The sequence below is a fragment of the Grus americana genome, chromosome 1 (assembly GCF_028858705.1).
Source record: "Grus americana isolate bGruAme1 chromosome 1, bGruAme1.mat, whole genome shotgun sequence".
Classification (NCBI taxonomy): Eukaryota; Metazoa; Chordata; class Aves; order Gruiformes; family Gruidae; genus Grus; species Grus americana.
This window is the reverse complement of record NC_072852.1, coordinates 65,052,097-65,076,335: the sequence shown is the minus strand read 5'-3', so window position 1 is coordinate 65,076,335 and position 24,239 is coordinate 65,052,097. Positions and strand designations below refer to the sequence as shown.

Here is a 24,239-nt window from a genome sequence, read left to right as displayed (position 1 = left end):
TCAACCTAGCAGAATCTGAGATGCTGAAACAAGAAAATCCTATGAATGAATGTGCTGGAGAGCAGGTGGAAGAAACAAGAGTCAGATGGATATATAGCTTGTCTGCCTAGCATGATACAGGAAATATTTTTAAACAACTTGATGAAGAACTGAAAGGAGGGATTCCTGAAGATATTGGAATTTGCATTGGTAGTGTTGCCAGTGTGCCAGTTCACAGCATCCCAACTCTTTGGAGCTGGAAGTAAAATTGAAATTTGACCTTGACCTGGCAATAATATTAGGGGGAGTATTGAGGGAGTAAAGACACCAACCAAATGAATTGACAGGTTTGCCCTGATAATAAAACCAAACAAGTCAAGGATTTGAATACATTTAAAAGATCTTCTCAAAGCCAGAAAATGTGCGCGCTACTTCCTGGGAGCTGATGAGGAGGTCACGTTTAGACTTCAAAAAGCAAAGGCAGGGGTTTGGTGCAAGTAAATATACTTTGGTCAAAACACAATGTATAAAATGCCTCACACATTTTCTCAGGCAGATATTTAACGGAATTCCTTTTAGACCACTACTATGTACTTGATGAGCATGAAAGCATCAAGTTTGCCACAGGACTCTGACATTTGGAAGCAGTGTTATAGATGCTTCTAAGGTTCCAGAAATTATTATAAAATTGCAAAATTACTGGACGACATGCCCAGTATGGAGCTTTTACTGGTGCACAGATTTTCAGTAATTTGCATGTAGAGCAAATGCAAGAAGCTGCAGGAGGATGTGCTTGGAGTCCTGTATAATTTCAGTATGACCCACTTCTGTAATAGACTTAAACAGTCTCAAATAAGATGCATCAATGAACTAGTCTTAGTGAAACTTAAGAGCACAATTCCAAAAGGAGAAACTCTGAAAAAGAGAAACTCTCCCACCTTGCAGGATAAAATCATACTGACGATACTGAAATGAAACTACAAGAGATAGTGCAACTCTGGGTACAGGAGGCTATGCAATAGTACCATCATGCAAAACGAGGTCAGAAATACTGAACAGAATTTGCAGTATCCATCTGGCTCTGTGCAAGATGAGGGACTGAAAAAAACATCCTGCTGTGGTCAGGCAAATGCTGTCATTCAAGATAAGGAATCCAAGTACAAATTCTACAATAAATACAGAAAATTATGCAAAAGAACTTCAGAAGCCTTAAGAGACCTGTGATTGCTGTTGATACAGATACATTTGGACTAAACAGGAAAGATGAATTATTAATAATTTTTAACTTGTTACAAAACATGCTGAATAACAGTGTAAAACACTCTAAATCACAGTTTACACGTCCTGGATTCCAGATGAGCTAATACCAGATAACGGCCTGCATTTCACAAATGACTTATTTCAGCAATTTGCTTGAGAAATTAGATCAAGCACACTAAAGCAAGTCCTTATTAGGCACTGCCACATGGACTAACAAGAAGACTGTTCAGTAAATATAATAAAGAACCAGAGGTCCAAGTAAACCACGTCTGGTCTTGTTAGATTATCACAGTACACTTCTCAGTGCTCCATGGAGATTTCCCGTTCAAAGAATTATGGGCAATAAGGGACAAATCCCATAGATATGGCAAGCCAGGAATGTTTAATCATTACAGTATTTCTATTTATCTAGAAATTAAAACAGAGCAAATGTTACAAACATAGCCAAGACAAGTAGTGTTGCAAATGGAAGAGAAAGTTAGATTTCAGGCTGATTACATGGCTACCAATTTAACACAGTCTCCTGTCATCTAAAATAATGTCAGATGTCATTAGCCTCCCAAAGCATTTTTCTCTTTATTGGATCACAGAAAAAGCTAAAGAAAGCTGAGAGGCACTGTGGCTCCATGCATTTTGAGGACCAGTAAGATGGTATCTTGACAGCACTTACACCATGAAAGAAGTAACAAGTTTGTACTCAAACACTGTCAAGCAATAAAAACGTTCAAATTAAAAGATTGATTGGCTGCAGAAGGAACGACTATGTAACATATGACACAGTCTGAAAACATTGATAGCTACTGCTTTTTAGATTAGATGGCTCTAAATGTGTATTTTATTAACTGGCTGCTTCAGTTTGTAGATGTTACTTTATGCACATTTGCTGTTAAAAGAAATCAGGAAAGGTGTAGTAGTTGCCACTGACTTGTGCAAAACAAAGATGAGAGCAACCTTTTGTAACCTTGATCCACGTGCCTACGCTGGAGCAGAAAATGAGTTTGATCTCCTTCCAACACATCTGTATTAAAAAAATCATGCATCTTGGCAGAATTTGGCAGATAAAATAATCTGGTGCATCTCATTTCAATTAGTTTCAGATTCCAACTGCTGGATCTTGTTATTATTTTATTTATGCTACTATCAGATGGCTTCTCCTTGCATAGGTACTTCCACACTGTGTTCATGTCAATTATAAACCTTCTGTTAACCAGTTTCAAGCAATTGGCTTTTTGTGGCATGCTGTGTTTTTCTTGTTTTTCAGACCTTGAGTCATTCTTGTAGCTCTTCTGCAAACCTCTCTCAATCTTTCCACGTCCCTCTTTAATATGGACACCAGACTAGGATGTCCAAAAATAGCTTTGCTTTGCCCAGATAACCCCACCTCATGCTCTTATTGCATATTCCCATCAAAACTGGCACATTTAGCAGCTGCAGTGCACTGAGAGCTCCTGTGCAGCTGGGTGATCCCAGCAACCGTGATCCCAGAGACCTTTCCAGAGCCGCTGCTTTCCAAGAGGCAGCCTCTCCTTCTGCGAGGATGACTGGCACTGTTGGTTCCCAGCTGCATGACCTTGAATCTGTCTCCACTGAAACGCATATTGTTTGAGCATACCAAAAGATGACTTTGTAAGCTACGAGTGACCCAACCCATTATGCATGGTTGCATTGAGTCTTGTTTCACCTGAAAACTTTTATCAGCCATCTTTCAAATCACTGACAAACTATTAAATAACATTAAGTCAATAACTAATCTCTGCAGCTGCACTAGAAACTCTCCCATGTATAATGATAAGTTCCAGTTAGTAAACAAGACTTAGCTAGTTTCTAATACATATTTCTGTATTTACTTAGTATAGTCCTAATGTTTTAATCTGAATGTTGTGCTGCAGTAAGTTAAATACCACACAGATATCTGAGCATATTACAGTAACATAGCCCCTGTGCAAACTAAGCTTTTAATTACATAAGAAATACCAAGCTAATTTGGCAGACTCAGTGCCCATAAAGTATTGACACCCACAACAAACCATTTACAGACATCCCCAGACAGACCAGTATGTGCTTGCACAAAGTACTAGCAGACTTCAAATGCGTTTGTGGGCACCGAGGGCGCTAATGTCTATCTCACCAGCACCAACAGCGCTGGAACGTAAGTACTCGTTACTCAAGCACTAAACTCCTCTTCCGGGACTACAGAAGCTTCCCTGTATTTCACACTCTTAGCTGTGTCACACCACAGTACAGATAAACAGGCGACCAAGTGCATTGAAATGATATCTCCATGGGGGGCAAAAAACCAGTCAAACCAAAACCACTAGCAGAGAAAAGAAGAGAGAACAGAAGTAGTGCTGTTCACCTTGAGACATTCACTCAGCACCATGTCTGGGACTTCACTCTCATACCCTTAAAGTCACTGTGTGCCATGAAACCTGCAGGTGATAGAAAGTTGGATGGCATCTCTAGTAAGGAAGGCTGGAAGATTACGTGGGAAATGTTGGATGACCTTGAGGGCTGGTGTAGTAGAAATGGGAAGAAGCTCAAAAGCACAGAGTGCCAGGGCATGTACCTGGGGACCAATAAACAGAACCTCTGCTGTAAATTGGGAGATCATTAGTAGGAAATTACAAAGGAGGAGAAAAGCCTGGATGTATTATCCAACTGAAGGATCTTCAGTGGGTCTTCAGTGTGATGCAGCATGAAAAGGGATCTCCAGCAGGAAAGCGAACTGTTATGCCACTATACAAAGCATTGGTCAGAACTTGTTTGGGAACAGTCCTTCTCATCCTTACTAGAAAAAGGCAAATACAAACAAAAATAGGTGGCAGAAAGGGCTGCTGAATTGATAACTGGTCTTCCAGAGAAAAGTTTACAAGAACATAGAATATGTAGAGTGGTAAAAGGAAAACAGAGGATACCATTACTCTTCACAGATAAATCAGAGAAAGAAATGAGACACTTTAAGTTTGTATTTGACTCAAGAACAACTGACCAGGAATAAATATAGGTTAAAACTTTGAGCACAGTTTCTAGTTAGCAAAGTGTCCCACTATGAAATAGGGCAGTGGTAGGAATAGCATCTGCATAATCTTCAGATTTTTATTATTAAGTTTTATTAAGTTTAAGGGTGATGGTGTTACTTGCAACAACAGAGCACTGGACTAAACAACTAAGAAGGCCATTTCCAGTCCTCTGACTTACAGACACTGTTTTGTGATAGAACTAACACGTAACTGTGGTTGGGTTATCCTTGACGTACACCAGAAGGTGGCTGAAATGAAAGCAAGTCCAGATCACCTAAAACAACTCTGAAGACTTGTTTTCAGTAACTTCGAAAAAGAGGGACATGTGCAAAGATGGAACACGAAAACAAGGAAAAGAACACATTTCTTCAGACACCAATATCCTTACCTCCCATGAGGAAGAGAAGCCCTGCCACATACTGCATAAGGCCTCGATCCCAACAGCACCCCAGCACCCCGATAATCCATCCAAAGAGTATGATGGCCACAGCCATGCCCATGAAGCCAGCTGTCATCCTGCGCAAATCTGCAGTGGGGAAGACAGAAAAACAGCATACTTGTGAACAGTGATAAATTATCAACATTAGAGGTTCATAACAGTCTTAATCCAAAATGCTACCGATCTGCAAGGTCTTCAGTGTGTGTTGGCATGGGACGATTTGAGTAAGGATGGTTCAGAGGGAGGACAATCCATAAATTAAGATAGTAGCTTGGGCTGGGGAGAGGGAGGAGGTGACCATTTCACCACACAATGAAGCTCAGTGCAGATGCACCCAAGTGACTTGTGACAATTTGCTCAGGAATTAGAAGCTGTAAAATGGACTCAGTGCAACGCTGTGCCTAATAACTCTAGTGTCTGGGTACTAGCACAACTTTGTCTAAATCCTGCCTTCACATCTGCATTCTTTAGTCCACTGCATCCAATGGATGTGCCTGCTCAAACTGATAGGCAAAGCGGTCTCTGTGCTTTGCTCCAGCGCAGACATGACAGGGGATTCAGCTCGGCTCTGACTCCCTGTGTGATCTTGGGAAGTCACTGATCCCCTCTGGGCCGCAGCTTCCCATGTGTAAAGTCGGGGCGTAGAGCCTCGCTGTCCAGCGGTGTTGTGTGTGAAGCTGGGTACCTCCAGGATGGCGAGGCATGCAGATATTCTGGTGTTAGAGATAATAAATGCACTGCAGATACACGGCTGGGGCACAGGACACTTTATTGCCTTCTCTTGTATCTAGATGATGACCTTGTCAGATGATTTTTGGTGAGGACGTTTTTGAGTGCTCCAGGGAACACTGAGCAGAGGAGGAGGGCAGGGGGCTGGAGTGAAGCATTTTGTGCTCTGCAAGTGGGGACTGAGTACTGCATCTGATATGGCTGCATGGGGTTGATCTGTATTTATTTCATAAATAAAGAAAAAAATCCCCAAGACCTAATGTAAAGAACTCTTAAATTAAGACCTTCCTATATCCCATATTTGCCTTCTGCAAAAAGGATGGCACTGCTGGGATCTCTGCTCCTGCATCTTCACATCTGTTTTTGATGTGAAACCTGGGCAGGGAGACCACCTGGCAACCAAAATAGCAAGGACTGTGAGAGCTGAAGAGCATCTTTACGCCCTCAAATAATGGAACAGATGGAGGCATCTTCACTAACATTTGATTGTTCCCTGTCCCCCCTCATGCACACACAGAAAGTTTAAGCACTGATATGTCAAGAGTATATGTGCTGGGAAAATTCCAGCCAAGTCAGCTCTCCAAACATTTGTTTCCTTCTTGAAACATTTTTTTTTTTTTTTTTTTTTTGCATAGCAATGATTTCACTTTCTTTCAAGAAACAGAATGCTTATGATGGGGGGAGAAAGACTTGGAAACTGTGAATCATCCACCAGTCTCTGTGGCAGCCTTTCTCCTTGGCTGGACTTTGTTTCTCAGTTGCTGTTATTTTTTTACCCTTTTTCCACAGTGGATCAAAAGGACCACCAATACCAGCAGTGCAGATTCAGTGAAATTTGTGAACAGTGATAAATTAGCATCATCAGAGACACATAAACCTCCTTATCCAAAATGCTAAGTGTCCACGAGGTCTCTAGGTGTGCTGGGACAGAATGATTTGTTCAGTGGAAGGTAGTTTACTCAGAGCTGTGTTCATTAAAGCAATTCTTATGCAAGATCGAGTTGCAGAACACAACCCCTCCCTTGCAACTATAACCGGTTCCTGTAGATTGTCACTATTTTTTACAAGGAGCCCCTCTGACAACATAAGGATTACCAGGCCTTCAGCCTACCAGTGACCAGGGCCCTTTTAACAAGATACACTTTCATATTTTTATCTTAGATTTTGTGATTGTCCCACCAAAAAAAACAAACAAAAACTTCCCACAAAGCATTGATATTTTCAAGGAGGTCTGGTGCAGAAAAAAAAAGTTTCCTGCAGAAACTCGTACTTCCCACAGGCAACGCTAGTCCCTGTTCACTGAGAATTTCTCAGAGTGCTTTCTAAAACAAGCAGTAAATGTTAGTAAGCATCTTTGATGGCAGAATGTCTTCCTACTTTTCAGTCCGTGAAGGCCTGGGTTCAATTTGAAAGAAAGATAAAAACATAAAATGTTTACTGATTCCTATGTCATCTTCAATAACAGCACAACACGTCTCTCAGAAGCGCTGCACAGCTGTCTGTGTCAGCTCTGCAAGACCCTTCCATTTTAACTTGTGACTGCTGACTCTGGGTAACAGCACTTGCTCATCCTAATGGAAACATAACCTAAGAACTTGCTTTTAATTAGCTGAATTTAAGTAGCTTTATTCAGCTACGAGATGTCAGTAACTTCTCAGACCTACCCCAATGACGAGCTGATGGAGCCAGTTTTCACAGGTCCCAGAAGGGATCACAAGCATCCTCACATCCTATATGCCAAACTAAGGAATGGATTTTACCCCTCTAAAATCAGTGTGAGTTTTGCCATTGAACAGAAAAGTTAAAATAGCAGGACCAAGATTTCTAGGCCCAATTTCGAAGTTTGTTTCACTTGAGCTCTCTTCCTGATGGAACCTGAATTCCCTTTCTAGCAACACAGCAAAATCCATCAGCATCTTAACTCTGGGCTTACATTATCTCTTGAAAAAAACAGAAAGCTGACCTCTGCCAGACACTTAATACCACATATAAACAAATTCAAAATTGAAATTCTTTAAGAAATCCGAGTTCTCGCAAATTCAGTGGGCTCACTTTAAGATTGCCACTGCTTAGGCTACTTGCAAATCTGCTCCTCACAAGCCCATTCATTAGAGCTTATTTGAAATAAATAAAACACAAACTTTCTTTTCTATTCAAAACCATCTTGGGTTTTGTCCTGTCATAACCTTCCTTGAGGGCAGCCCTTGCTAATAGCAGTGCTGGGAAAGGGGGTTGCAAAGTTGGTTTCAGATACAGCCTGTGCTTGTCCAACAGCATCTTCCCGGTGCTCCTCACCTGTCAGAGTCCACATGAAGCTGAGGTCAGTGCTGGGAACAAGACTACTCTAAGTGACTCTTTTGTGGGAAGGTACTTAATGTATGTAACCAACCCTCAGGCTGTTTAGTGAGGAGAAGGGCAGGGAACAGGAGCCTTCTTTTCTGGACACAAACCCCCATTAGTGGTACATTTTATGATTACTATTCTGTTGGTGTGGTGCTCGACATGGAAGGGACAGCAGAAAAGCAAAGATTTGCATTGTGTACTCAAGGCAATATATAAATTTCTTCTGCTAATTTAGGAGCAAGGGATGCCATATAAATATAAAAAACAGCTCATCAGTACAAATTGATGAGGTTTTGTCTGAGTTTGATTGGCACTGATAAGACCTTTCCTGAATACATCCTGCAAAGGTAAAAAGGGTCATGCTTTTTCATGTAACACCACTTTATGACATCTGAGCACACCCTGAGTTTGCTTTTTTTTTATTTTTCTGAAATTGCTTTTATTTATTTTTAGATTATGAAATGAATGGTTCTCCACACTCGTTCTTTCTTAGAGAACCTCTCTGAGTAACTACAGCATCTCAGAATCATGGCATGACAATCCCAGTCAACCAAAGGAATGACTATGCCAGCAAAATGCATTGTTGAATCTTACGCAGCCAAATAGGAGCTGCAACAGCACACACCTTATCTGAGCTCAGTCATGTGCACTGCTTAGCCGGTTCTACAGCTGATCCTCTCCTGGATACCCATCCCAAGTTCTCACACTGTAGCAAAGTGTACAGATTGCAGTGGTACCATGAATTCTCCTTCTCCACCGCCTAGTAACCCAAACCTTTAGAAATGTAGCTACAGGGCACAAGTAAGGAATGTATTACATTGCTTGTTCTGTAAGACCTATAATGCAGAAGTTGATTTTCAATGCCTGTTTGACCAGTAGTTTCAATGTTTTACTACACAGACTTAGATATCCCCATCACTTGTGGGTGAAAGTGCAATATTATCTTTCCACTCGTGTTTTAGAGACACCGTTTTCATCCCGTTTTCTTTTTTTATATTAACAGACTAAAAGCTATGTGTCAATATCCTCCCCTTGGGAGTACTTTCCATGCCTAGCACTACCAGAGGTGCTGCTGCATGTAATAGGCAGGCAACTCAATCCTGATTCAAAAACAATGTGGATCATCAGGCATCATGTTCATGTAGGCTGGAAACAACAAATTTCTTGATTGATAGCATTGGAGAAGGGACAGGGAATGAAGTAATCCAATTCCCATGACTGAAACTGAAATGGTAAATTTGAAAGCCACAAACTTCGTGAATCATGATGAAAAGAGAAACATTAGCATTTTAGACAACCTCCTTAAAACAGAGACAGATTCTCATAAAACAACATGCACTTCCTAAAACCATTTTAGTCTTCCGCTGGAGAATATTAACTCTAAAGGTTTTCTGAAGATAAAGAAAAGCAGAAGAGCTGATTAAGATCTGTTTATTTCCAAGCAGCATGTGGTAGAAGGTTCTCTCTGTCGGTTTGCAAATGCCCCTGCCCTTCATTTCACCCTGATATCTGTCCATCTGTATTTGTTATGAGCAATAAAGTAATTCATGCTGGTTGTCACATCGTGGAAGAAGTTTCACACCCCAGCAGCTGCAAACATAACATTTTCGGAATGAGCGTTGCTTCTTGAAAAATTCAATATGCCTTTTTGACTTCTGATGTTCTGTCCTCTTCCTTGAAATTGCAAGTCATCTTTCTAAAGCAAGGGCTCAGTTCTCCTGTTGATACCTATCTTCCTTTCCACAGAGGAGTTTAATACCACTACCAAAATATTAGAGATTTCTTTCCTCACAACACATGCAGGAAGGAAAATATGAGCCTCTTGTGAACAACAGGGAAACCAAGACAAGATGAGAATAGTCAACCTGCCCATGGCTACATGAAAAGTTTGTGGAGGAGCGTATAATTGAATCTACCTTACCTGGATTTCTGGCTGGCCCTTTAACCACACAGCACTGCTATTGTTTTCAGAACTGCTTGTTCTTAAGCGTTTGCTACCAGATCAAACTACAGTGCTTGTTATCAGACCATCAGCAAGTGCAATACTGCTGCAAATAGTGTTTCAGATAGTCAGTCCTACAACTCCTCCTTTCTTCTCCCAACAGAGAAAGGTCCAGAGGGACTAAGGACCCTGAAGTCTGTATCCAGAATATCTAGAACAGCTTAGAAGACATTCTGGGTATAGCACTGTTCTTTCCTGAGATGTACCAACAAAAGGGGAAACCAAAAAGGAAATCACAAATGTATTTCTGGGCCCCTCTAGGACCAAATGCCAGAATATAGTACCGCCACAAGCAGAAATAGACTGGGATAGCATAATTCTTTAGCATAATCCTTCATTGCAGGTCACTTTGATCTATACCCTCCTGTGCTTGATTCATTCTCGTTTGTCTTTACCAGTGTGGGATTAAAAACATTTATACTTGAAAAGAGTCTAAATCACTCCTTTTTCATCTTTTTTCCGAACAAATATATGTATTGGAAATTATTCAAGAACTGCACACAGCCCAAGAGCACAATTTACCAGATTTCACTAAGCTTTGTTTAAATGACTTCTCTTACAAAGAATCAGCAGCGCAGAGATACCTTTCTCTGGCATCATCCCTTCTCTTACCTCACCCCAAAACTACAAGGGGGGGGCAAGATTTAAAACTGGACAGATGTGTCTTTTGCTGAATACCAGCCCTAGCAGCTCCCAGCTGCAATGAACAAGGGAGTATTAATGCAGGTGATTTTGAGTGGTATCTTCTGACTCTCATGATTCTCTCCGCGCAGCTTAAGTCTGTATTTTGGATGAGGTTGGCAAGTGGAGGGTGAGGTTTTAATCTTTTCTTTCCGCTTCAGGTATGGAGAGATAAGAAAAGAAATATGTATTAGTCTACCTGAGACTCAGTTAAAATCTCTGAGTGCCTTTTACTGAATCATATGGCAACCCAGTCTCCAATTTAAAGATTACTCTAACACAATCCCAATGAGTACAACCCACTTCAACAAAAGTAACAGTGGATTATATTTATATGTAAGTATTCTGCATCAGAGAATGACTCAGAAATATGCATGTCGCAAGCACATACACTAAAACGCAACCCTTTCAAACCCCTTCAAAAGAGAGAAAGAGCAGCAGAAGGCCCTCACAAAAAGAGAAACTGGCACTCTGAAGGATTTAGGTGAACCTTCACATCACAAGAGGCACAATGGTGTTAATAAAATACATGCATAACTTCTCCTAAACCAGAAAATCCCATCACCTTCTCTTGACTAGAGTTAGTCGGTTGTGTGAAGAAGTGTTAGGTGTTTGGTTGCCAGCATGTATGAACTTGTCTATATGGAAATGCTGATAGGAAGCTTCACAAACTGGCTATGGTCTGTGCTAGTCAACATGTCCCTCAGGATGGGGTGTAGAATGGACATCCTGACACATGATTTATTCTTGTCAGGACAGACCATCTATCTGGATATCATCCGCTAGAGTTCTTAAGTGTTCTTACAGTTATTTAAAATAGAAACAATCACCAAAGGAAGGTGTCAGCTGTGCACTGCTGGCACTTCTGCCTGCCTTCCTTCATAAGAAATCCCAGCAACTTCAGAGTCAGGTGAGCAGTTCATTAGAGGAGGAACGAAGCCCTGTCTTCTACAAAGGCTGACACCTTCAGAGGTTCATGCTGACAGACAGCAAATTCCACATGACACGGCAATTTCTTCTATCTGGTGACTCTTCTCATAAAGCACCAGAGAGGAAGGGAGCATCCCAGACCAGGTCACACATTGGTGTGTTACTGTCTGAGAGCAATTCCTTCTGGTTTTGGGAAAATTACAGGGGCCTAAGAAATCCTGCAGTGGCTGAAAGCACCGTTTGGACCTTGAATATCAAGTTCTGATTTTACTCTTGCCTTTTGCTTGTGTAGAGCAGAGAGGAGACAAAAGAAAACCACTAGATAATAAGAGAGAGATTTAAGGAGGCGGTAGAGAAGGAAGGAAACAAAGCTTGTTTAAGTGCAGGGGAAAAAAGGTGAGAAAAAGTGTCTCGTGAGGCTGAAAAAATGGATTTGTCTTCAAGAGGCTTTACGATATAGATATTAGAGATGTCAATGCATAAAGGAGGCATTTGCGCAGCAGAAATTTAACACATCAGATGCAGTTCTACCATAGAAGGCAGAAAACTTAGGTCTTGGGAGAACGATGGCTGTAAATACCATCCCATAGAAGGGTTCAGCCTTTTGCTTCAATCCTACTTCCCCTTCTTCTGAAAAAGCAACTTTGGCCAGAGAAGAAAAATGGGTTTTTTATTATCTGCTGTGTTGCTACTCAGCTCTGAGTGACAGCAGGCTAGGAAGGAAACAAAAGCTTTGCCCTTATAACCCCTGATGCAGTAGGCCAGAGTAGCTGAGCCTATGCCAAAGCATTATTCCACTCTACCCTACCCCAATCCATTCCCTCTCCTCCCCTTCTTTGATTCCAGAGAGGAGATCTTTTTTTTGTGCAGAAAGTACCTGAAGTTGATAATTTCTTATTCAGTGATGTTCAAGAGCTGATCTTGAAGAGTCTTTCTCTCTCCAGATTTACTATCCGGGCTTTTAAGCACTGCAATATATGATCATCTAGGAACATTTCCAAGCTTCGGTCCCAGAAGAGCACACTTGTAATTTGCCCAGTCAACCCTTTCATCCCTCCTGCCCCTCCCTCATTCCCTAGAAACAGGGAAGAAAGTCTGAGGTACCTACATTTTTGGACATCTTTCTTCATATTCATAACTTTAATCCTTCCTGCTCCTGCTAGGTGAGGCCACACAAAGCAAACATTTCCCAGTTGTAGCTATGCCAAGAAGCTTTTTGTTACGCAGCTTTCACGGATTATGCAGGTGTTGAAGAATTTGAGGCACAAGTAATAAAATGGCTTCTGCTCAATTTCAATGGGAACTTCAGGACTTTATCAGGTCAGAGCTGTGCTTTTTTTCATTTTTCTCCCTTCCTATTCCCTAGAATGACTCAGGGAGTAAACATTTCTTTATACTGGTCACCTCTTCCGTTAAGTGACCTCTCCTTTGAGCCACCACATCACAAGTACGATCTTGCTGGGGAGGAAGCACAACACAGTCCCTCAGCACCACGTTAGCCTGGCCAGAGGATGTGAGGCACCTGGAGGTTCCTGGAGGATGCGAGGCAGCATCTCCCTCCCCCCAGCACGTCCAGCCTCGGTGGCAGGGGGAGAGGTCAGGTGGAAAGCCCAGCTTTCTAAATGGAAGTTTTCCTGCATTCTCCAATGGTCTGGAAGAAAGCTGCGATGGGCTCTGGGTTTCAGGGCAAAGGCGGCACCCTTCATTGTAAAGTGCTTTCAGTGTTGATGAGAAGCGCTGCTCTGACACCGCTGAAGACTGAACTGCTCCATTTATCCCCACACACACTAGGTACAGTGCACAGGAGGAAATGCAGAGCAGGGCATCAGGGCAAGCTTCACCATGCAGCTCTGCCAGGGTGTCACAGGCACCTCGAGATGCCTTGGGGGCAAGCGGTCTCTCCAGTGCCCCCACCTGCGAGGGACTGAGCATCTAGAGTGAAAAGCTCAGTTAGCTCTGCTTTCCCTGAAATCGGTGGGATGGCTGGGTAGTCCAAAGCTTTCCTCTGAAAATCAGACTTTCTCCTGTCTCCCAGGGGTGCCATGGAAGCTGATTCACCACTTCTTCTTTTTTTTTTTTCCCCAGAGGCATTCAGACAATAATGATGTACAGGGTACAGTAACAGTTTTGTAAAAATAATCTGGGTACAGAAAGCCCTATATCCTATTATATATAGTCATAGCTTTATTGTCTAGTTTACAAAAGTCTGCTTCCACAGGAAGAACACTCTGCCCTGTTACACTCTGCTTTTTATATGCCATTCACCAGTGCAGTACCTACATGTTCACTATATACATGGAAGCTTATTAAAATTTAATCTTCAGTTAGAGTCTCTTGAACCACTTCTTGGAAAGGTGGCCAGGGCTTATCAGAGCCAAAAGGAAGCAGAAGAAAAAACAGAAACACTTTTTTTCCTCCCTTTTTCTTTCAGTGAGGAGAGAAGAGAGGACAAAAACAGATGGAGAATGAAAGAGAGTGATGAGGAAAATTAAAGGAAAGTTTGTATTAAAGATGACAAATGGAGTGTGACAGGAAGCAAGAAACATAATTGTATGTAAAAACCCAGTATCAGGCAGTGTTAAGAGTCTCTTGTAAAATGCAGATTTACCCTAAGCTCCTCCTGAAGATAAATGAAGTTGGAGGTACACAGGAATGGACCACAGGAGGAGCAGGAGGGGTAATACAGAAAAAGAGACTTAGTAATGCCTCCTCTGTTTTACCTTCTTCCCTCTGCACTTGACTTCCCTCCCCTGCTGCCCATCCCAGCCCATCACCAAAGCTTACATTCAGGAGCGACTAAAACATTATCCTAAGGATTTTTCTTCCCTTTCAGGCCCTGCCCCAGCCACCCATGCAATGTTATGCAGCACAAGCCTGAGACTAATCCCATCATAAAGCATTCAGAGCAGCAGGTTTGATAAATGGCTGGGATGAAAAAGGCTGGAGGTGGAGGGATGGTATCTCTGCTTTATCAGTGCCCCGGCACTCTGCTCAAACATATTCATTCCACAGACCCCAGCCTTAAACATTCTAATTCAGGAACTCTTGTTTTTAAAAAAGACCATTTACTGCAAGTGAGGCTGGGCTGGGGGCTGGGAAGAGAGGAAGGAGGATGGGGGAGAAGGAGGGAGGAAGTATTGAAAGACATTTAAAGCTGTGAGAAAACACTCTCCCTTATGGAGAAATTTTGATTTTGAAGTTTACTCTTCTATTAACATTTAAATTGAAAGGCGTTTCCTCCAAGCTCCACATAGGAAACCAGAAAATCTGCATTTAAATAGATACCATTTAAAAGTGGGGAAAAATATATATCAGCATTGAATGCTTCTCCATTTGTCTGAAAAGAAGTTCTTTTATAGATGATTATTAATTTTTTTATATTTTTTCTTTGTGTGTGCTAAAAAGAGAAATTGGAAGTGCATTAAAATTCTGCTTGGCACGAGAAGAAGGCAGAGGAATGGCTGCTCAATTGCCCAAAACCCAAGTTTTGAGCTCAGATATTCTGCAGGAGGGCTTCTGGAGCCTACAAGAGGGAGTCCAGCCTGCTGTCAGGGATGCGGTGGGAGGGTCCTCTCCTGTCTGGTCCTGGTGACACAGCGCCCATGCCTGAGGACCTGCACACTCCCACTTAAATGCCCACTTTGCTGGGGTCGTGACCAGGGTCCCCAGTCCTGACTGGACAATCAGACCTTCTACAGTTTTGTTAGACACCTCTGTACCTTCAGCGCACCACCTAGAAAACACGGCCATGCACCTCCCTGAAAGGCACCTAAGCACAGCTGTGTGGTGTTATATGGGGTGTCACAGGAGGAGAGCTCACAGCAGAGGAGTCAGTGGGGCTTGGGGAGGCTGCGCTCAGGGGGTTTGGAGAGAAGTCCTGGGGCAAGAAGAGATGTCCACATGTTGATCCACATTTCACATCATGCTCGTCTTGTGCGTTGGCACCTGGGGCTGTGCACAGCCTATCACAAACCAAGAAACCTCGTATAAGATTGGATCTGGTGTTTTGCACAGTGCTACCTCCTCTCCTGCAGCAAAACCAGCAAGAACAAGAAAGGGAAAGAGCAGCTTTGTGAGCAGGAGAGAGCTGAAATCCCCAACACGCGCATGGTGAGGTGGAAAGCTGGAAATGAATAAAGGCAATATCCCCACATTGCATGCAATTTCTCCCTACCTCCTGCCCTCACCTTCCCGTCCCTGCCTCCTCTCTGCCTGAAGTGACCACTCTGAAACTCAGCCTTGCTATGTGCCAGTGCCCCACATCCCATGTGTTGGCCGTGAGCTCACACACAGAGGGACAGGCAGGAGCATGGGGGGGAGCATGGAAGTTCCTGCCTCGTGAGAGAGGGGCCTCTTATGGCCATATCCGTGCAGAATCCCCATTTCTTGGTTTTGGTCGTGAGTGGTGAAATTTAATTTCACCTACCAGCAGCATTCAGGGAGCCACAAAGATCCACCTTCACATGGTGCTTGCTCTAATTCCAGGGCACAATGGGCTTCTTTGCCAGTGAAGAATCCCCAGAACAATCCAATTATTAATATTCATTACCTTTTTTTCTACTTCATTTTCAAGCTCATTCCTACAGAAAAGGTCAGATACATACTACCACCCAGGAGTACATTATCAGCCACCTCGAGGGCTTTTTCTGCCATGTCAAAAAGGGAATAATGAGTAGCGAAGGAGGGTTGGTGCCCCAGAGGCTCAGCTATGGACACTGGTGGGTTTCACCTTCAGGTCACTGGTCTGAATCTAGGTCAGGCTGGCGCTGGCCGTGATCTACAGTCCAAAAACCAGGCAGTGGTTCCTGTGAAACAGCAGCTCCATACAAACCCTAAGGACAAGCAACTACACCGTGCTTTGGCTCTTTTTAGAGAGTAACAATGCAACACAGATTTAACTTTTTGGTATGGTCTGGGCGCTTCTCCTCCTCCTCCTTCCCCTCTAATGGATGACATCCAGCTAGATGTTAGGTTGACTTTAAAAAAACAAGGTGGAAAAGCCAAAGGAAAAAATGAAACATGAGAAGGATGGTTCAGTGATCCAGGTACTAGCGGAGAGTCTGTGAAGAAGCAGATACTACTCTCTGCTGTCTCACAAACCTGTATGACAAAAAAGTCAGGCTTTCTGTGCCTCAGTTCTCATAAACTGAGATAATCTCATCTCACCAGGTTGGTTTGAGGATTAATACATTAAAGATGTATAAAGTTAGGTTCTGTGCAACGATGGCACCAAAAGCCCTAAAAATGCCTTGGACAGATAAACACTCTGCAGTAGGATATGAGATTTTTTTCAGTGGTGACTTTGAATACAATCTGATTAAATCTGAAAAAGTCCAGAGATGAAAATAAGCAAAACAGTAGCTCTTGTGTATACGGGCACCTGCAAACTTGGGGACAGCAACTGAATGTCATGACTGTTTCTTGGGCCAAGCTGAAATCATGGAAGTAAGACCCACAGTCTCCCAGTTTGACACTGTGTCCCCATGAGACCCAATTTGTGCAGCATGATCCTGTCTCTAGTCACTGGGTTGGCGAAGCCTTGTTCTTCCTGGGGTCCCTACCTAAATTTTTCGTATGCAGATGGCAACCACTTTCTGAAAATATATACGTGACAAGAAGAAATGTTTAGTAGAAGAAGCAGGTGCCTGGAAAATGGATTCCCATTTGTCCTTCCCTCCCCCTCTCCAAAACCCTGTTAATAAGCTCGCTGACTATAATGTGGCACTAACCTTTCACAATTGATGCCAGTGACATTTTGACAGTTCCACATATGGGTCTGCCGAAAGCAGAAGGAATATAAATTTGCAATTTGGTAAAAAGCTGGGTGAGCAGCCAAAGCAGCTTGAGGGAAGGAGGAGAAAACTGCCAACCAGCCAAACAAAAGCCCACTGCACAGATGTTATGCACAGCAAAAAGGAAAAGCACATCCACAGCTGGATGTACCCCAGCAAATATGTGCTTGGAAAAAAAGCCTTAGGCACCCATTAAGCCCAGTCTAGCCTGAGACGTTTCCCAACAGATTCTCCTCACGTGGCAAATTTAGGGAAAGTCTTTCCTAGCAGAAGGGAAATGGGACACGGCATTCAGTCTATGCAAACTGTCTGGTTAACATCAGATGTCACAGGACTTGGCAGTTGCTCTAACAAGGAGTCTTCAATATTTCCACCAATGTGATCAGCTGTAGGGAAACAACTATTTTCTAACACTGTTTCGTAGAGTGTCTTTGAATTTACATTTCAAGGTATCTCTGCACAAAACATCCCTGACAGTTCACAGATTGGCTCAGCTACTCAGCGTGCGTATCACACACCATACATCTTCCCCAAATTACATCTATATTGAATCTCATCATATTTGGCTAAAAACTAACTTCCAGAAAGTGCTCCAATCATCATGTGACAAGATGAAGATAAAGAAAATGTTGCACTTAGTGGTTTGTTCAGGTTATTAATTAACCCCCACTGTTAGAAAGACAATTCTATTCTTGCATTTGGATATGTCTGGTTTCTGCTTCCAGGCATTGCTATGTGGTGAGGTCAGTGGTGCTGTGATCACTCCCTTTCTTTCTGATCCCCGTTTCAGCAACACTGAAATAACTTTTTTGCTGAAATCAGAGGACTCTGGCTTTTAGCATGGCTTACTGATGCTTCGGTGGAAAATGTGGAGGTGGAGTTGCTGTATATATGTATGTAAACAGTCATGTGTAGTAATGGTATAGCTGTTGTACGTGGCTGACCAGGGATGCAAAATTACTATTTAAATATAATGGTTTATTTGAATTTTCTTTATGATGATGTGGGTCCTCTGGGCAGACCAGGCAGGGAGTCAGCACAACGGTCCAGATAAGCACACCGCAGCTTGCGACTGAGAGGCATGCCCTCCCCATCTCTAGAAGCACAGAGCCAAACGTGGAGCCCAAAAGAGCTCTAACAAACTCCAGAACACTCCCTAAGCAAGGGCAGCAGGAGCCACTGGTCAGCAGCTGCTGACGGAGGTGGACTGACACTGAAAGCACAACCTCAGAAAGCTGGGTCTCTGCACGGGCTGGGAACAGTAAGTCTTTTGAAAAAGTCAGATTTACTATTTTTGAGACATTTTCCCTGAAGCGTCTTTTGTGCTGAAGAAATAATAGTAGGGTAGCTCCTGGATCACTGTATTAAGCACGCTCATGGGGAGTATGAAGCCTGAGACCTTTCTGAAGTAAGGTCACTTGATAGGCAGGGGACTGCGGCCAAGGCTGGACCATGCGTGGGTGTTTCATGCGATTGCAGGATACAGGTGACTGCTACCAGTATGACATTTGTAAGGGGTTATGCTTGATGGGATTGAGAGGATGATGGGGGTCAGAAGTGCAGTGTGTCCAGCAGTCGTGGCAGAGCATGCTGGATTTCACCACGGCATGCTTGATCCCAAGTCATTCACCTGTCAGACTTCAGGAAACAGCATGAAGTTGCTTCCATACCCAGTATACCATATTTAGCTCTGACTGCTTCTGGCAACACATTGCTCCATCTAAAATAACCAGTAGGATCCAACTTGGCATGCGAGACTACCTGGTCTCATCAGATAAAAAAAGTGGGACTTAGTCATTACTTGGCCACAGCTCTGCAAGCAGGTAGGGCTTCCACATACGGCACAGGACAGAGCGAGCCCCTGCCTTGTTCTAGCAATACTGGTGACACAGACTAGCCCATAGATGTTCATCCTTCTACTCAAGTCAGCTCATTCCCAGTTTTGTAGAGGGCCTCCCTGGCCCAGCACCCAGTTCCCACCCCCCCCGAGGGCCTCATTTGCTTCTCTGACTTCCTAAGCCGCTAACAAGCTGTGCTGCTATTTGCATTTTTTCAGGAAAGACCTATCCTTGCACAGGCTCCCCTGATGGCAGCCGCAGTGGAAGCACCGGTTAGCAGCAGATTTTTCTACAGCACACGTTAGCACTCCTGCTGCTGGTATCGTTACAAAAGCCTACGCCAAACCGGTGCAACTGTGGGAGATTTTCTGAGAAATGACCGCATATTAGTGGAAGCTGGCCAGTTTAAACAGCCTCTGCGCACCGACTGACAGGACAGGAGGATGAAAAATCTTGCAGCCGTATGTGGTCTCGTAGGGCCTGTTACCTTTTCACAGAAAGCACCCCTTGATCTTTGCTAAAGAAAACAGTGAGTGCTGCTAATGCAGCAGAGTCGTGCAGGCAGCACCCTGCCTATAGCTCCAGGGTCTGACAGAGTGGTGTGAGCCCATGAGATGTGGCTTGAGGTCTCTGAAGGGACTGACGCTTGCATGGTAAAGAGGATAGAAGGGCCCCGATTCCTGAGGAATAACACTGTACATTCTACAAGATTAGCTAAATCACCTAAAACCAACAAACAACTCCCTCAACGCCACCAACAGACCCTGGTGTCATTCCTTCATGCCATGTATTTTTCAACTGCCATCCTAAAATGTGGATTATTGTCGCTGCCATATAACCACCAACTCAGAAACTGAAGTCCCTGTGCAGAGTCTCTGAAGTCTGCAGGCTGAAAAGCAACATGAGGGTGAAGGATGCTATCTGACTTTACCCTCCTACCTCATCAATCAGCCAGGAGCAGAGCTGGTTATGTGTTTGGAGACGTGCAAAAAGAGAGATGGGGAAAGAGTTGACAGTTATAAATGTTTTGCAACGTGAATGTGACATTAACATATGTATGCAGTGTGTTCACAACATTAGGTATTTGTGCACAACCCTAATAAATACCACGTTCGACAGCAGTTTCACAAAACCACTCAATGATCTAGAAGAACTTGCCATGAAACAGATTCTCTAGTTTTACTGAGAAAAAAGAAATATCCTTGTACTTAGATCTTTGACTTAGTGGAAATCTAGAGCAACTTCTATGAGCTCCATATAAAGTTTAATTACTCACAGGCATATTGAAATGACCAGATAGCTAAGTGATCAAAACCTGCTCCATAAAACACGTGCTTGATTTCTGTGCCCCAGAAGAGAGTTTTAGTAAGCTTCCAAGTCTAGAAATACTGATACAGTATGCATGGCATTGTAACATCTCCACTCAAGGGAACAACTCTTTGTGGAGGGTGCAGCCTCCTGTTTCTTTCACTGGGTGATGGTCTGGTGGCTGCACTCAGAAGTCAGAAAGTTCACCATACTACATGGCTTGCTCTATGCGTTCACCTTAAAGGCTGAGTCTGTGATACTGATATAGATCGGAGATGTTTTTAATGCAAGTTGGAAGCTGACTGCTAAACTACCTTGACATTTTCCTCACATTGCCCAGGTGCTGTGGTGCTGCATGTGGAGACATGCACATACGTGCTGTAGGTGATCCATTCCCCCTTGCATGGTACCAGAGCAGCCTTGAGGCTGCTCTCATTGACGCACGGCTCAGCCACGGCCCCAGGATGGTAACATGCATGTCAGGACTGGCTGAGGCTAAATTCTTCATTTGGCCAGATGTACCATCTCCTGTTCCTCAATACAAAAACTTCTTTAAGAACTAGAGGAAGACAAGGTCCTATGTTAAATCTACATGATCAGCTCAGGAACAGCACAGTTGGTGGTGGTGAGCAGGGAGATGCCCACCAGGGCTGACCCTGTGCCCTTGGGAGCTGCTTTCAGCCAGGCTGACAGCTCCTGCCCCACGAGTGCTATGGCCTCACCACATCACAGCCAAGCTTGGGCAGGGACACCCCAAATCTCAATCCAGACCCTGCCCCTGAGCCGACTTCCCGGTTAGCTGTCTGACCTGCCTGGCTGCTGTGGGCCTGCCTGGACGCTGTCCTACCGGAGGGGCAGCCGGCCCCTATGGCTCCCTGGCAGCAGAGCACCCCAAAAACCATGCAACAAAGTGTCTGTGTAGTTATCTGCTCAGTTCTGGTTTTCTACTGGTTTTGAGATGTTACAAAATTTAAGTACCACTTCAAAAATGTTGATATGCTCCATATAAAAAAACCAAAAGGTCTCATACGGGCATTTTCTCATACTAAAACTTCTGACTTTTCATTTCAAAGAGCATTTTTTTAAATTGCACTTACATTAAAATGAAAAAGGAGAAAGGATTTGAAAGGGTTAAGTAAGACAATCAAAGCATCTCAATTCAGCCAAAATTCTCTTGGCTGCTCCAAAATAAATTGTTGCTCATTTTGCTGAAAAAACTTCTAAAAGCCACCTGCAGCCCTTCCACCATGCTGTTTTATTCACTTTGCCTTTCCAGCCAGAAAGCCCTTTATTTCAACAGCTCTGTCCATCAGTGCGACACCTGAGCAGTGGCAGAGGGCTAATAATATCACTGGCAAGAATGAGAAGGCTAAACTTGGAAGCCAAGCTTTGACAGGCGAGTAAAAATGGAATTAATTCTCAAATATTTTGTTTCTGAGATGACATATGGTTTCATTTTTATGCCTACCCATGAGTGATTCAATTGATTTGGGATCTGAGATCCTTGTAGCACATTTTTTCACTTTTAAGAAGCTTTTCAGTTTGCCTGTATTGGCTGGTTTGCTCACTTCCTAATGGGTCTCTCCAGATCTGATGCAGCTTTTGAAGCTGTGATGGGTACATATGCGAAGGAGGGGGAACAAATGGAAGGAAAGGCCCACTGTGCATTGCTAACAGTCACACGTTTCCAAAAAGCTGTGGTTAGGAGATTCCTAATTCAGTTAACCTCTTTGATCTCATCATGCAGTATGAAATATCGAAAGGTAATGAAAAGATTGCAGGCAGGTTTGCTACGTTTGCATATCAAAACACATGCCTCAGCCCGGTACAGAACAGGAGACAGATACAGTAAAAACACTTGTGATAGATGGAAAAAGCAGCTTTTGATTGGGAAAGAACAGCTTTTTTCCCAGTCTTGTAGTTCTGATGTATGTGCAATAAGAAAAAAAATAAAATCAAAAAAACTCACACTGTATCAGAAAGTGATGCACACTGGGGCCAAGATCCACTTCTGCTGCACTCCGCTAGGCTACAGGCATGATTTATCTCCCTTTTTTCCTTAGATATTAGCAGTAGAGCAGAAGGCAGACAGCTATGCCCCAGACGACAATGATATGCCCCTTAAAAGAGCCTATCCTGGCAAATGCTCAGTCGCCAAAAGATGAGATGCATTTTATCAAGGTCCAGGATCCCATTCTCCTTTTCCTTAACTGAGGCTTGTCCACCTAGAGAGCCGAAAGGCAGGTCCAATGCATGCAAATATCTGTATTTTAAGAAAATATACCACCCTTCCCCTTACAGCTGCCAACCTGGCCTCTCCAGCTATCTCCCCACCTTTCCTCCTATCTGTCCCTCTATCCCCATCTCTGGTGCAAATCCCCTCCTTTTCTCTACCTGCTCTTCTCTGCCTTGTAGCGCTTTGGCTTTTCATCTTCTTTTGCTCCTCCTTTCTTAATGCACATCTCCCTTCCCTTTCTAACGTTCCCCTATAATTTCCTCCCATCTCCTTTCTCTCTCTCTCTAGGTTGACACATCACAACACCCTCCCAGTGACTTTTAAGACATCTGAAAAGCTGTAGTCAGGTATCAGGTTCCTTATCAGGTCAAAAGAAAATATTAGGGAAGTCAGTGGCCAGATGCAATGATTACGGTTCAGTGTGGAACAAGAATGACACCAGTCTTTATGGTCCCAGATGAGATTTAAATTGTTGGTAAAATGCAACATCATTGATTTTCCACTTTCTCCCTTTGTGGTATCTCTCCAGGGCTGAGGTAAGAGAGCTTGGGTGCCTTATCTCTGCATTTCTTACTTTAATATAGTTCCTTTCTCTTATATATAAACTCAGCTATGAATAACCTGGATTTCTGTTGTTTGATATTGTCCTCTACTATTTTTACTCATAAGTTACTCATAAGTTACAGATACTCTTAACTGTAACAGCACTTGATGTTTTGCTTAGCAATTTTCTTACTGTGCTTGTTTTAATTATTTTTTTTTTTAAATCACACATAACAAGCTGTATAGAAAAGCCAAAGAGAATCCTACCTTCTGATACTTTTGATGGCTTGATGACCTGAAATACCAGCTTTACATCACTCCTCCCAGTTTAACCCTTTTTAGGACATGTTCACTGTGTTGCTGTGGTGTCACACACCCAACGCACACTGGTGACTTTGCCTTTTCACCTTTGGTCAACATTTTTGTCTAGGGGCTCCATAAATGAGCCTGCCACTACAGCGAGGGGTGCAGAGGATGCTCAACCAAGTCTCAGTGCCTCTGTGCTCCAGGCTCCATCCTCCCAGCGGCTGTGCCCCAGCCCCGGGGCTGCCATCCCCAAGCCACGGTGGGTTTCTGGGTCCTGGCATACCCTTGCTGACCGAGACCTCTTCCTTCAGGGGAGGGATATCCCCAGTGCCACTGAGTCCCTGCAGCCCACCGCCCCGCTGTGTTCAATAAGCCACAGAGGAAACGTGGCGACTGCTTGGGCTCCTTTGTTTGCACCTCCAAGTGACCCGAGTCTGACACAGATCCTGATAACCACAGCATCTAGACACAGCAATCATTAACAACTTGGCTTAATTACATCCTAATTTCTTTATGCAGAGCCTATGAGCAAGATTTCAATTAACTTTAACTGTATATAAGTTTAATGCATCTCTATCATTCCATTAAGATGATTTGGGACAAGACAAAGATAAACATAGATGTTAACATTCTATAAAGTATGAGATTTTTAATTAATTTTAGCAAAAAAATTAATTATCAGGTTATTTATAAAGGCTCATATAATTCATTTTCTAGTCACGGAATGTACTTTCTGTACATTTGGAATAGGTTTGTTCTGTCTCTCAAATGAAACAGAGATCTTGAACCCCTTTTGATCTAATCTGGTTTTACCATGGAGTCATAATCAGCAC

The 24,239-nt window shown here is 43.2% G+C and overlaps 1 protein-coding gene across 1 annotated transcript in view; it reads right to left on the bottom strand.

The window, feature by feature from the left end:
* Nucleotides 1-24,239, bottom strand: part of TMEM178B (transmembrane protein 178B) — a 222,340-nt gene that overhangs the window by 13,971 nt on the left and 184,130 nt on the right. Inside the window, exon 3 of the mRNA XM_054841463.1 lies at nucleotides 4,648-4,785. Coding sequence (XP_054697438.1) covers nucleotides 4,648-4,785 — 138 coding nt within the window. The remainder of the gene's footprint in view (nucleotides 1-4,647; nucleotides 4,786-24,239) is intronic.